At 36.2% G+C, this 14,320-nt stretch overlaps 1 protein-coding gene and 1 long non-coding RNA gene across 4 annotated transcripts in view; both read right to left on the reverse strand.

Annotated features, from left to right (window-relative positions):
- Positions 1-14,320, reverse strand: part of LOC121738937 (cGMP-specific 3',5'-cyclic phosphodiesterase-like) — a 222,251-nt gene that overhangs the window by 67,311 nt on the left and 140,620 nt on the right. For all 3 annotated transcript variants that reach the window (XM_042131222.1, XM_042131220.1, XM_042131221.1), the window contains exon 7: positions 13,404-13,571. In XM_042131222.1, coding sequence (XP_041987156.1) covers positions 13,404-13,571 — 168 coding nt within the window. The remainder of the gene's footprint in view (positions 1-13,403; positions 13,572-14,320) is intronic.
- LOC121738942 lies at positions 2,162-6,889 on the reverse strand. Its single transcript, XR_006037367.1, has 3 exons — positions 6,795-6,889; positions 6,660-6,662; positions 2,162-2,175 (listed from the first exon to the last, which is right to left on the reverse strand). It is a non-coding gene; the product is annotated as an uncharacterized LOC121738942 (long non-coding RNA).

Raw genomic sequence — 14,320 nt, forward strand, 5'->3', positions numbered from 1 at the left:
TGGAAGGGCTTATCTCGCGAACTACTGGAGCAATTTTTATGTTATTTGGCACAGATAAGAAGTAGACCACGTGAAGGATCATATTATGCTATCGATTTTAATCATTTTTTCAGTGGCTATATACTTTATACCCGTGCGACGCCGGGCCGGGTCGCTAGTTATACATATAACATATAGGAAAAAAGAAAATTAAAGTCATGGCAAGTATACAAATTAATTATAAGTACCTGGATGACCGAGCTTTGCTCGGTATAGCAAGTCACTCATTGACTTCGTGTTACTTAACAACGCCATCTGCTGGAATAGTTTTAGCTGTTGTTGTGTGGTTAAAGCAATTAGTTGCTCACAAAATAGTATTATTATTCGCCAATAGATGTTAGGAAGAGTCTTATTTTTCAGTTTAACGATTATCGATAAAAAACGAATAAAAGACATTTTCTAAAAATGATACCTTCAAAATATCGTAACATGTTTTCTATAAAAGGTGTACTTAACTGTTAAAAATTAAAAGTCACGTTGTAAATCGACTGTCACTTGATCGACCTGTTATTCACCCCTGCTCTAAATTGAACACACCCTTTGTATGACACCCCTGTTAAGGTACAATTCCGTGCATAGCGATCGATCGCGGCCGCACGCGGCCTACGACTGTCGTCGGCCGCTCGCGATAGTGCCGGCGCAGGGTGAAGCGTGATGATTGATGATTCTTCGCTTAAATCTACTGCACCCGCGTTCCCTCTTAACAAGTCGAAACCTTAGCTCTTAAACGATAAACAATAAAATTAGCAGAGCCTAGGATTTTTTAACGTTAAACGAGTTTTTAGTTGTACCTACTTATATTATGTATTCTGTGGTGTTGGTTAACTCTAATGAATTTTCCGATCTTTGCCGCAAGCGACTGCGACCGACAAAAATTCTAATAAAATGCCACTTTACAATTAATATTACATTTATATTTTTTCAACTGTGCACAGTGCAAATGTTTAACTTTGTATTTTCATAATTTCATTTCGAATTACTGAACATATTCGTTATGAAACTGCAGTAAAACTACACTAGAAATTAAATTTTACACAAAACTGCTTTGACCAATAACTTTTTGCATTGGCCAAATTGAATGTATAAATAGGAATGTTTGATTGTTAAATACTTGTTTGATTTATAAGTTCGTATTGGCGAATTTTAATGTCAAAAATGTATGGGATGTCATTTAGCGATGCGTTATGTCAAATCCCATACATTTTGACATTTGACTTCGCAAAACTAGCGAATGCATTAAGTATATCTAAGCACTCTGTATTAGTAGTGTAATTTTTTAATAGTAAGAAACTAAGGCTCGATTAATATGTGTCGGCACGATATATAGCGATTTCGCCGCTAGTCGCTACATTGCGAGATCCTAAGCAATTGTATGTAATGATTTATTTAGATAGCGGCACGAGCTATTTACATACAATTGCTTTTGATCTCATGGTGTAGCGGCCATACCGCTCGATCGTGCCGATCCGTATAAATCGAGCCTTTGAGTTTCTCTGTTAACGACAACCATCATTATTTTAAAATAAAATAAAAATTTAAGGGGGTAAGCACTAAGCTCCCATGCAAAAAACACAATTTTTGACCTATTTTTGCTCTATAACGGATTTCTGATTCTGATTCTGATTCTAAAACCTTTCAAGTCCGACTCGCAAGTTGCACCTGGGAGATTTTTTAATATTCGCAATAAAAAAATGCGGACAGACAAACTCGAAGCAACAGGTTAATCTTTGGGTACATAACTCAAAAAATTTGATCTGATAATTTAACCGTAATTATTCTATAATATTTCAGTAAGTATCTAGCAAATTATCAATTATTATTATCATTTCACCAAAGGGAAATATTTGAAATCGAATCAATTTTACAAGGTCATTACCAAACTATAGTTTCCAATGATCATTACCAAATCACCGAATTTGTTCTACAAATTCAGACCATTTCTGCGTTCATTATAATGAAACAATAATATTCGTTCATGAGGTGAAGTTCATTATTTTAGACTTCAAAAACTAGATACAAAGTATCTAGTTTTGTAATAAGGTAGTATTGAAATTTACGTATTTGAATTATAGGTTTACTAAAAAGGTGCGTTACAGTTTGGATATTTATAATGTTAAATTTAAAATGTTAATATTTCTTCGATATTTCCTAACCCTAAGTGCCTAGAATATAAAGTACAAACTGGACGTGGAAAAATAACAAATTATGATATATTTATTTTTAATTGCTGTATGCGTAATACGGCGCCCATTAAAATTATCTTCAAGTGGTTATTTCATACAAGTGCCAATAAATCTACATGCCTATATAGAAATGATATACTCTCTAATATTGTACCAGCTCATAGCTGAAACGGCAAACGTTGTATTGCTATAAACGTTATTTCGATTATGAAAGTAATAGGGATGATGACAAGGTCAAAGATTAGCGAATTTTGTTAATAAAATAAAGAAATCACGGTAAAAAATAAGTGTTCCCAAAATTTCAGCTTGATAGCATTTGTATTTTTTTTTTGTTATGCGCCTTCAAAGTTGGATATTCAAGTCGAATTTATTTTCAATCAAATTTCTTAATATTTGTATATAATTCGATAACTTATGCAATTAAAAGCAACTTTTGTTATGAAACCAGTTTCATAAACGCAATATTTTATATACCTGTCGAACAAAGTTGTCTCCCGATGCGTACAAACTACGAAAGACTGACGTCATACTTTCGTAGCACTTTGTATGGAGCGTTTCGGGCAGGTCTTTTTTATGAGATATTTGAATTGTCATATCTTGGTGAATTTTTAAGCTATCAGAGTCATTCTTTCAACGATGTTTCTATTTTTTAAGTGTCTTTCAATTACCGATTAGAAAAAAAAAAATAGTCATCATGCCTATTGTTGGACGATTTTAGGGCTAAAGTTTGTGAGTTTGTATGTATAGGCTACTTTTTACAGCGGGAAAATATCACAATTCATTTTCCCTTGTAAACAATGGGTAACACCGCGTGGCACAGCTAGTCATATTATTAATGCGAGAGTGTGTCTGTCACCTAAGGTCACAGCACACATATCAACTCGGAAAGCGATCGGCACCGTATCGCCTCGAGCCGTTCAATATTGTTTGTATGAAACTCCGTACTGCAACGCACACTAAGCGGAACCGTAACGTAATCGCCTCGCCTCGGAACAGGCTTCGAACCGGGTTGCGACGAGAGTTCAACTAGCAGTCTCCCCGCTTACAGCTCGTCGTCCCCCCGCTTACGGCTCGTCGTCCACCCGCCTACGGCTCTTCGTACTCGAGCTTACGTTTCTTCGTCCACCCTTGCCCCTTTCCCCTTCCCTAAGCCGTAAGCGAGGCGTCGCCTAGCCGTAGCCGAGTTGACGTGCAGGCGCTACTGATACGCTTTGGTTACGTGCATACGTTAGGTTGACGCCTGGTTGACGGCGAGGCGAAAGGCGATACGGTGACGATCCCTTTCCGAGTTGATATGTGTGCTGTGGTCTGTGACCTATGTACCTTTAAACCGCTGAACCGGTTCTGCTGAAATTTAGCAAGGGATACAAAATAAATATAATAAGTCATTAATATTATGATACTATCCCTGAAAAATGTACGATTCCCGCGCGGTAAACGAATTTTGGCGCTGCAGAGATGCGGGCTTTAGCTAGTAAGCACATAAAATTACTTACAAAAATCATAGTAGAGTAATATTGATCGTGACTAAAACAGCTATAATAATATAAGTTACTAATCGTAGAAATAAACTAAGTTATCGCGATCGCAATTCGAGCGCATTGCAAACAGGGTGCTAAGACAACTTGCATTCGATATTTCCAAAAGGAAAGTTTGAATAGAAAAATGTACGAAATTGATGAAAAGCGTCGCTAACATACCGCTTGCGATGCCGTATGTCCAATTCCAAGCATTTTTGATTTATAACTTCGCTGTAGAGATTATCTAATGCAATTTGTCGCAATACCCAGGATTAATTCCACGTCAGATGCTAATTAATTAAACGAATAAGCACATTAAACGGTGATTAGTATTTACTATTTACCGATACGATACGAATTACGATTGAGACTGTGTTAGGATATTAGAAAACGAAATTTAGGGGTAGGCATACATTTTATATACATTTTCGTCGCGCGGTAGAAATAGAGGAGAATAGGAATAGAGGAGGAGATTAATTTTTGTAAGCTGTTCATAGCAATTAATAAATACACATTACCTAATCTCTTACGCTACGCCGCGCCGGCTGCCTATATAGTCCCCTCCGTCTTACGAATTTTCTATCAGGTCGCGTGTCCTGACCAGTTTACCATTTTTAGGGTTCCGTACCTAAAGGGTAAAAACGGGACCCTATTACTAAGACTTCGATGTCTGTCTCCAGGCTGTATCTCAAGAACGGTGATAGCTAGAGAGTTGAAATTTTCACAGGTTACGTATTTCTGTTGCCGCTATAACAAGAAATACTATTAAAAATAAAATAAATCAAATATTTAAGGGGGGCTCCCATACAAAAAACACAATTTTTGGCTTAATATTGCTCTGTGACGGTACGGAACCCTTCGTACGCGAGTCCGACCCGCACTTGACCGATTTTTTACCTTCACCAAAAAGAGCACAACGACGCTAAACAAATTTTCAGTTTCAAAATATTTTTATGATTTATTTTAAGCTTTATATATAGTAGGTAAACAGTATGTAATAAATGTAAATTTTCATTCCTATATGTATATAAATTAACGCTTTGGATGGTAAGCCGAAGACGGCACCCTAAAAATCAGTTCAATTGTAATTGAAACTCGACAGATTGAAATCACGAGTACTTTACGATCCTTTAGCCAATGTTACCGGAGATGGATCATCTCATCATTGAGAGGGGCCTATATATAGTACATTCCAAGGTCATATAGCATTTAATATTATCTTAAAGCAGGGTTTCTCAAAATTAAGTGCGCGATCCTCCAAGGGTTTCATAATCCATTCTATCGGTGGGTTTCATAGTTTCCGTAACTTTCCGCCGGCAGGGAGCCGTGTGGTTTTAGTGGGTAGATCCCACGTTTTGAGAGTACCACAGTCGATGTCCCCAATCCGCCGGGGATGCGGAAAGCATTTCTCCATGATATAATAAAGGGAGTCACTATTCGTGGGCAGGGGTAAGATTTGAGTGATGACGATTGACGCATCTGTTAAACATGTAGGGACCGCGACTGAATCTTATAATTTTTTAGGTAAAATTGTCCAGATGGTGATGATTAGTCAAAGGCTTTCATCTGCTTGAAACCTTAAAAGGGGTTCGAGCAGCAAAAGTTTCAGAGACCCTGTTTTATGAATTAGGTGCGTACTATTTCATGTCATAGTCAGCGAGTGTTATGTCATGAGCTATATTATTCGTAGGTTATGAGTTGAGAATACAGTATTAGTCGTTTCAATTGGAATCCTACCTTGGTTAACTCAGAAACCCTTCAAAATTATATTTTGTGTTTAATTTTGTACGTAGAATGTAGATAGTAGTAAAAAGAACATGAAAATATTTCAAACATTTATTAATAACAGGGTGAAAATATTTGAGAAATTGTAATTATAGTAGCATCATTCAACACTTGACACGAGGTAATTTTAAACTGTTAGACAAAATTCTGCCGCGTTTATTAAAGATAATATTATTAAATTTCAACGTCATACCTTTTAATTAAATTCTACTTATAGAAATGACAAAAATATAATTTTAGTTCACGTAATAATTTTGTACATTAGATAAGTATATGAAATATGAATTGTGAAAAGACGAAACCACAAGTTATTCGCTGTTTAAATAGCTTTATTAGTTCGGAGGACAGAGTTTAAACTTTAAACCAGTGTTAGAGATATAATAATTAATAGATTAAAAAACTAAAAAACACGCTTTTAGCACGCACTTCGAGAATCAACGCGCCATCTTGGATGTCCGCCATGTTGGATTTAAGTCACGGGACTATTTTTTTCGTATTCCTGACAGCAAACCCTTTTATTTGATACCCATATCATGGGGGTGTATTTCAAATAGCCTGTCCGCCATCTTGGGGAGGCCGCCATAATATTGGATATTTAATGACTTTTCTTAGCTAGTCATATATCGTCATCAGAACTCAGAGTGTGTGCAAAATTTCATCCTAATCGAAGACCGAGAAGTGGATCAAATTAGGATTCCAAAATTTTCTTACATACGAGTTAACTACTCGTGTACAAGTGAAGCTATTAATATGTATAATATTATATTAAGCTTGTTAAAAATATTAATATATTAAGCCCCAATTTCACCAACGTCTGTTAGTGCTAACAGCTTGTTAAAATGTCAAGTTATCTCTTTCATTCATAAGAAAAACGAAAGAGGTAACGTGATACTAATTCGAGCGTTAACTTTAACAGTCGTTGGTGAAATTGGGGCTAAGTGGGACAATTTTAACAAAATGATCATGCCATGTCGAGGCGAAAGGACAGCTGAAACACAACTTAAAATTTTTTATGTTACCAAACATAAAGTTAAATTAAGTAATTATATGAGTTAAATTAGTCTATTGAAGTTTCGGTTTCAGTAACCTTACAATATCAACGTGTTTAAAATTAAAATTACCCCCGTTTCACAAACTACAGCCAGTCACACGTGAAATTGAATATTTACAGGATATTTATAATGCCGTCGATTGATACAATTAATTTCAACAATAAATTATTCATATTTTAATTTGCATAATCAGAAATCGTATCTGTTTATTGTACCGAATATACAATGTGTCCCGACACCGGTGACCGATCCTTTAATCTCATAAAGTATGGCATATTTTGTCGACAAATTGGCTCTCAAATTTTTTCTCTCTCACGATTGTAAAACAGCTATTTCGGCAGCCATTTTAGATTTTCTCTGGATTTCAAACTAATCTGACCAATACTTTTCATGTAAATATCCTATGAACACAAAAAAGATCTCATATGTGATATGATAGATAAACTTATGAACTATGCAATAGACAATACTATGTTATGAATTTCTTGGAGAAAAACCATAAGAAAATCGAAATTTTGTAAAAAATCTAGCGCATTAAACTCGTTTTTTTTATTTTCAAAAGATAGAGGAGATTTTCTTCTTAAATAAATTCCTTTACTTCTATGCTCTAAGCTAAGTCATATTGTTTAGAAGTTATTATATATATTTAAAATATGCCATACTTTATGAAAATAAAGGATCGGACACCGGTGTTGGGACACATTGTATATTATCAAGCGCGTAAAGGAGACTGTCCACGTTACATTCAACCAGCTTGAATTTGTAAAAATTGTGAGCATTGGGAGGAGATTAATTTAGTAGAAGAGAGGTAGAGTAGAGATATTAAGATATATAGAGAAGTGATAGGAGGAAGAACAGTTAAGTATAATATAATAGTATATCATAGCTCATAGCACAAGAATATCGCGTATAAGTGTCCATAACAATGTATGGTGCGCGTTATTCTTGTGCTATGAGCTATATACTATATGCTATTAATTCTTATATTATAGCGTAGTCTGAAACCAGCTTTAGAGAATAAGAGGAGAAATTGTACTCACTTGCACAAAAGCTATACGCATGTGACAAAACTGCTAAAAAAAAGAAAAGTGTGTCTGTCTGCTTGTTTGTTACCTCTTCACTATTTTAAACGGCTGGACCAATTGAGACGAAATTTGGTATGGAGACGGGAAAGGTCGCAAATTTTTTTCGCTGGTTAAAGTTATGGTTTCCCCTCGATAAATTAATTTTGGCGCATCAGAGTTACGGGCGCCATACGGTAAAATATTATAAGCACAAGAATCTGGTGCTGCGACCAAAATTAGCGGTCTCCTCTAAAAGAGTATTTATAAACAAAATTAGCTTTTTTTTTAAATGAAATAAGGGGGCAAACGAGCAAACGGGTCACCTGATGGAAAGCAACTTCCGTCGCCCATGGACACTCGTAGCATCAGAAGAGCCGCAGGTGCGTTGTCGTCCTTTTAAGAGGGAATAGGATAAGGCATGTATTTAAATCAATATCTGTATATTCCCTTTTCTCGATCAAAATATTTGAAAGTTTCACCAAAATACTGACTTGCACACTAATTATGCACCCTAAATAATGCGAATTCAGCATACTATTGTATATATAAACCTTGAATTATATAGTTTTGGTATGATAAAATCTTTCACCATATCTCATCATAATTACCAAAAATCTTTGTCGCTAACACAGAAATAAATCAGGATATATCAGTGGTCGTTAAAGAGTAAAGAGCGAGCGCAAAGGAGTGAGTGCGGCGTTAGATGAGGAGGCCCCAACATGTTTTTCAGTAAAACAGAGAAACAAAAAGAAAATAAAGTTAGGTTTAAAAATATTTTAGTTGCACGATTTGTCAATTTGTAGACTTGTTTTGATAATAGAAATTGATTTTATTGTGGTGCGCCTTTCGATATCGTTTTTAGAAATTCCGTTGTAAGATTGTCCAATTTAGAGTGCAAGTTAGTATTTTTGATAAACAATTTAAATTTTAGTTTTACAAATAATATATCCGATGTATGAACCATATTTTTGGTGTGAATTCGGTTATAAAGGTCGTCTCGTTTTGTATGATGTTTAAGTTTTTTTTGAAGGACATGTTCAGTTAATCAATTGTTTTTTTTGATCAGCATTAGTTTTTCTGGTATGCATTCAGTTAATTAGCGGAGTTAAGGAAGTGTGCTGAAAAATTATTCTGATGTGCATTTAATAATATCCCATAGGATAATAGGGGAGGGTAGGGAAGGGAATATGGTAGGGGATTGGGCCTCCGTTAAACTCACTCACTCGGCGAAACACAGCGCAAACGCTGTTTCACGCTGGTTTTCTGTGAGAACGTGGTATTTCTCCGGTCGAGCCGGCCCATTCGTGCCGAAGCATGGCTCTCCCATGTAAAAACTGCTGCTGCTGTTTAACATGTAGTTAATAAACGGGCAACTTTGTTAAAAATACTTTTAATTTTATGTAACTCAATTACAGCGTGGGCGTTTGAAGTTAGTTTGGTAACTTTCTGTCGCGGGTACAACGTGGAGGGGGAGAAGTGAGTAATTGATGGTTTAAGGATCGCGCACATAATGCAGAGCCGCAGTGTGACGGGGGATCGTAAAGCTTGAATACAAGTTGTATGTGTTGAGTTATATACACAGTACACACTGTTATAATACTGCACATTGTGTTGGGTTGCAGGCTCACAGCGGATCACATGATTGCGAAGCAAACTGTGCACCGTTTACACCGCCACTCTCCTGACAATCTGCAGCCATCAATGTGCGATGCATTTTGCGAGGCGCTGCATTTTGTCACGCTGCAGCATAATATGCGCGAACTTTTAAAGGTAAAAACACTCAACCCCCCGCTGCCTCCGTGGTGCGTTAGCACACCTGATCATAGATAATAATTTATTAAGCACTAGCTGTGCCCCGCGGTGTTACTCGCGGTTTAAGGTATATATCTTAAAAGACTATGAAAAATACCAATAATAGGGTCAAAACGGGACGATACATGGCTCCATAACGGTTTATGGTAGTGATGATGATTAAGATGAAGGTAATTTGCATAGTAGCATATGCTTTCCGCTCTTAAAACAACGTCGAAACTCCCAAACTTGTATCTATAAAGAATCAGGAGTTCTCTCAGCACCATCCGAACCAAGGTATACCTTAGTGTAAAATCTTACTTGTTGGTAGCATATGCTTAGAATACTGCTCACGAAACCAAAGTCACCACATATTTCCATATAAATTTTGAGGAGTTCCCTCGATTTCTTATGGATCTCTTCATCAGGTCACCATTTTTATGAATATGGTACCAAATTGGAATGATAACCTAATACACCAATAGAAAAAATTGAAAATCAGTTCACAAACGGCGGAGTAATCGTTGAAGCAAAAAAACGAACACAACGCCTCCTCCATTTCGAAAGTCGGTTAAAATTGTAGCCTATGTGTTATTCTGATGTATAAGCTATATTATTGTAAAGTTTTATTAAAATCCGTTCAGCAGTTTTTGCGTGAAAGAGTAACAAACATCCATACATCCACACATCCATACATCCATACATCCAAACAAACTTTCGCCTTTATAATATTAGTAGGAAAGTAGGAAAGTAGGAAGTAGGATAGTAGGAAGCAGGATAGTAGGATTGCATTATGCATATTTGGCACCGTAAGCGCTAATAGAAGCGACAAGTCCTAAGTTAGCCACATTTTTATGTGTAAACTTTCTTCGCCAATCGGTTTTTACAAGACATTTTTAGACTATTATATAAATACTGTTAAAATCTAATATTTTACTTATTTAATTGTGCATCTGTTTTGAAACTCAAAGATTGTGACGTAAAAGTTTATAGTTTGTAAGCCGAAAACGTAGGTGCAAACACTAAAACTTTTGTTCTCACACGGCGTTTGAGTGTGCAATTAACTCCCGTCAAGTAAATTACAGTTACTCGTAAAATTGTTTAGTATATCGTACGTAAAATTGTGTGATCATCATAATTAACAACTCTAAGAAATTAAATAAATTTACTTAAATTACTTCGGGCTAAAATATTTATGCCAAATCGGTTTAGAAGAAACTAAGCAATTTGATAATTATTTTTATTTATATAAATTAGTATAAGAAAGAAAACGGTATATTGGCAAGCAAATACGAATGTAAATCGAAAGGATAGCGTAGTTTGTGAGTGTGTGTGCGTAAACGCGAGTAAAATTTGCGTAAGTACCTAACAAATTAAAGCAGTGCGCCCTTTTGGTTGTTTATTTGGTCTTATTGGACGTCGTCAATTACTACATCAGTAAGAAGACATCCCTCCACTTGAGGGTCGAACGTATGCAGTCTCGCCACAAGGTCAACTTCAGTTCCTTTGTGGTGAGAGTACCGACGCATCTTCTGTCGACCTTTGAAGCGGAGGAATTCTGGCCGACTGATGTGGTCTGCCGAAGGTTCCGGGGGAGACTCCGGAATGAAGCGCGCGTCACCTCGCCGATAACTCGTGATAAAGTGTAGTAATTAAGTGTATATAATTTATATGTATGTTGTTAGTCATTAAGGTATATATTGTATGGGCCTTTGAAGCCTGATATAAATAAATAATATTGAACTTATAGTAGGGTAGGGGAAGGTGCTAATTTTGTAGTCACTCGAGCGTAATTTTTTTTTTTTTTTTTTTTTATGAAATAAGGGGGCAAACGAGCAAACGGGTCACCTGATGGAAAGCAACTTCCGTCGCCCATGGACACTCGCAGCATCAGAAGAGCTGCGAGTGCGTTGCCGGCCTTTTAAGAGGGAATAGGGTAATAGGGGAGGGTAGGGAAGGGAATAGTTGAGGGTAGGGAAGGGAATAGAGTAGGGGTTAGGGGATTGGGCCTCCGGTAAACTCACTCACTCGGCGAAACACAGCGCAAGCGCTGTTTCACGCCGGTTTTCTGTGAGAACGTGGTATTTATCCGGGCGAGCCGGCCCATTCGTGCCGAAGCATGGCTCTCCCACGTATAAATGTCGTCATGGAGACCTAGTAGGTTTTTTACACTAGGTAAAACTGATAAGAAAATAATAAGAGCGTTTTTTATTTTAGCGGTGGGTTTAGAAACTGCAGCCATTTTAAAGTTTTGAAAAAGAAATTATATCCAGAAAATTGATTATTTAGGTTAATTATAATTTATATATTTTAGACAACAATGACTAAATCATTTAGTTTAGTGCAAAATAAAATATCTGCGAAGCTTAGTTAGGAAAATATGAAGCTTTATTGTTTTATATTTTAAAATGTCCCTACAGGCTTACCTAACCTTTGAATCGCCAGTGCTTTATATGGAAGCTTCTTTGAGGTATACTAAACATCCCCTATCTTAATCTGACAGATCTGATGACGTTTTAATATAAAAAAAAATAACCTACCATGTGAGAAATCTGATTTCTATACCATGATAACTAGACACATGTCGGAAGCCTATACAAGCTTAATCTGACACGCTCGAGCTTATCCCGAAACCCCCTCTTGCCCTCCCCAACTATTAAATTTTGTTAATGACCAAGTTACACAGAAACTGGCATTTGTTTGAACCATTGAATTAGACCGTACTGCAATCTTAGTACATTAGCAGGTACCAAGTATAAGCACTCTGTACTTGTAAAGTGTAAACGTATATTCGTTGAATGTACTAACTAGATAAAAAAATAAAATAAAAATAAAAATTGTTATATTTCTGAATAAATTTGAATCAAATGTTTTCAGAACGTTGAACTACATGTTGCCTACCACCGGTTCGGGAACTAACCCGGCGAGAAGAACCGGAGTAAGAAACTCGCACGGGGCCACTTTTTAGTAAAAAAGTGGAAAATTTGTCTTAAAAAAAAATTAAATTTACAATGTAAATAGAAAATATGTAAACTAGATCTAGTCACTTTTAAATTTTAAATGATTTCTTTTTTTTATACTTTACGCGAATATTCATGATGATTTAGGGGATCTTTCACCACTTCTTGATAAGTGCCGGATAGGCTATATACAACTCAGATAAGTCGTGAATAGCCAATTCGGCACTTATCAAGAAGTGATGAAACAGGTAAAGTAGCCGAAACGTCTAAAATAAGAAAGTGACGTAAAATACCGTGGTATTTCCAACCCAATCGTGCTGAAGCACTCACACAAAAACCTTCCAAGGACATCGGGTTAAAAAGAAATTTCCTCATAAACGGGATAACGTCGATATCTTAGACGCATTTGCCATATTATATTGTAGGTCAATTATTTATAGCTGGTCAATTTGAGCAACATCAAAGAAGATCCACTTCTAAGCTTTTACCTTTTTAATACCGTAAAATGTTTATACACGTTTTTCGATGAGCATCTAATATACTTAAATAGCCCTTAATTAATATAGGCTACGTACAACTTTAAGATATGGTTTGGCAAAACTGGAGGGGAAAATCGGTGCATGTAAACAATATCTACCAATAACGACGAGTCATCGTCTGATCGCGATCTACTAATAACCATCCGTCCGAACATTAATCTACCAATGGCGACTTCCCTGCTCACATCCACTTCACTAATTAGTAATAATTAGTCAAGCGGAATTCCTCGCCCCACCAAAGGACCTTTTTTACATGGGGAAATGCTTTACGCAACTTGGGACCCCACCAAGGGATCTAGGTAGGTACCTACAGTTTAAGCATTGCGGCTTCCATTTTAGCAAAGCGATCAAGCGGCCTATACGGGCCTAGATTAGGCTTCATTCACGAGCTGTCAATATTTATGTTTGCAGACACGGTATGCAACTTATTTAAGAGTGACTAAAAGTATTCTTAAGCAACTAGCACTGACCTTGAACTGGTTCAGGAACTCCTGCTGCCTGGTGATGTCTGTCGCTAGGATGAGCGAGCTGATTTGGTTCTCCACTTTTTGCCGCACTTCCGGTGCTTCCAGGAGATCGCTTTCGATGAGGCAGCTGATCGCTGATCGCCAATGGTGATTCTCCAGTACGGATGTATTCTGGAACGAAAGTGAATATAAAATAGCTGGTATTTAGTAATAGCTTTAAGGTCAATAATCTTCTTATTAGTAGACCCTAAAGTAACAGTGAGTCCTTGATATCTAATTTGTACAATACATAGACATTTTTAGAGTTCCGTACCCAAAGAGTAAAGGGAACAAATATAATGACCACCAAAAAATGCGCTGATACCCTAAAAATGATGCTGATACTACAAAAAAAAAGTTACTGAACACCAAAAAAAGAAAGTCTAAAATTGCAATACTACTAGCTATTTTTGTCACGACTACACTTTAAATTGTAATCGAACGCCAAATATAGTAAATGATCACCAAATAATATAGCAAATTATCACCAAATCCTTGCGAGCAAATCAATGCGATATTTCGGTCCAAATAAAATATCACTACGATTGACAAAAAATGTAAGCATATAATTAACAAGGAAGTATTATAACTCCATATTATTGCAGTTTGGACCTGAAGGGATAACAGACGGACACCCACCCATTCTAATTTAAAATATTAGATTGGATGATGAGAGTCTTACATGTACTAATAAGTAATTAAGTAATATTATAAATGCGAATGAGTGTCTGTCTGAGGTTACAGCCTTTTCACGCCCAAAATACTGAACCGATTTTGCTGAAATTTGGTATGAAGATACTTATACTGAGTCCCGATATAAATAAAAATAAATAAAAATAAAAATTGTTTTATTTCTGAATAAATTTGAATCAAATATTTTC

Source organism: Aricia agestis, chromosome Z (genome assembly GCF_905147365.1).
Source record: "Aricia agestis chromosome Z, ilAriAges1.1, whole genome shotgun sequence".
Taxonomy (NCBI): Eukaryota; Metazoa; Arthropoda; class Insecta; order Lepidoptera; family Lycaenidae; genus Aricia; species Aricia agestis.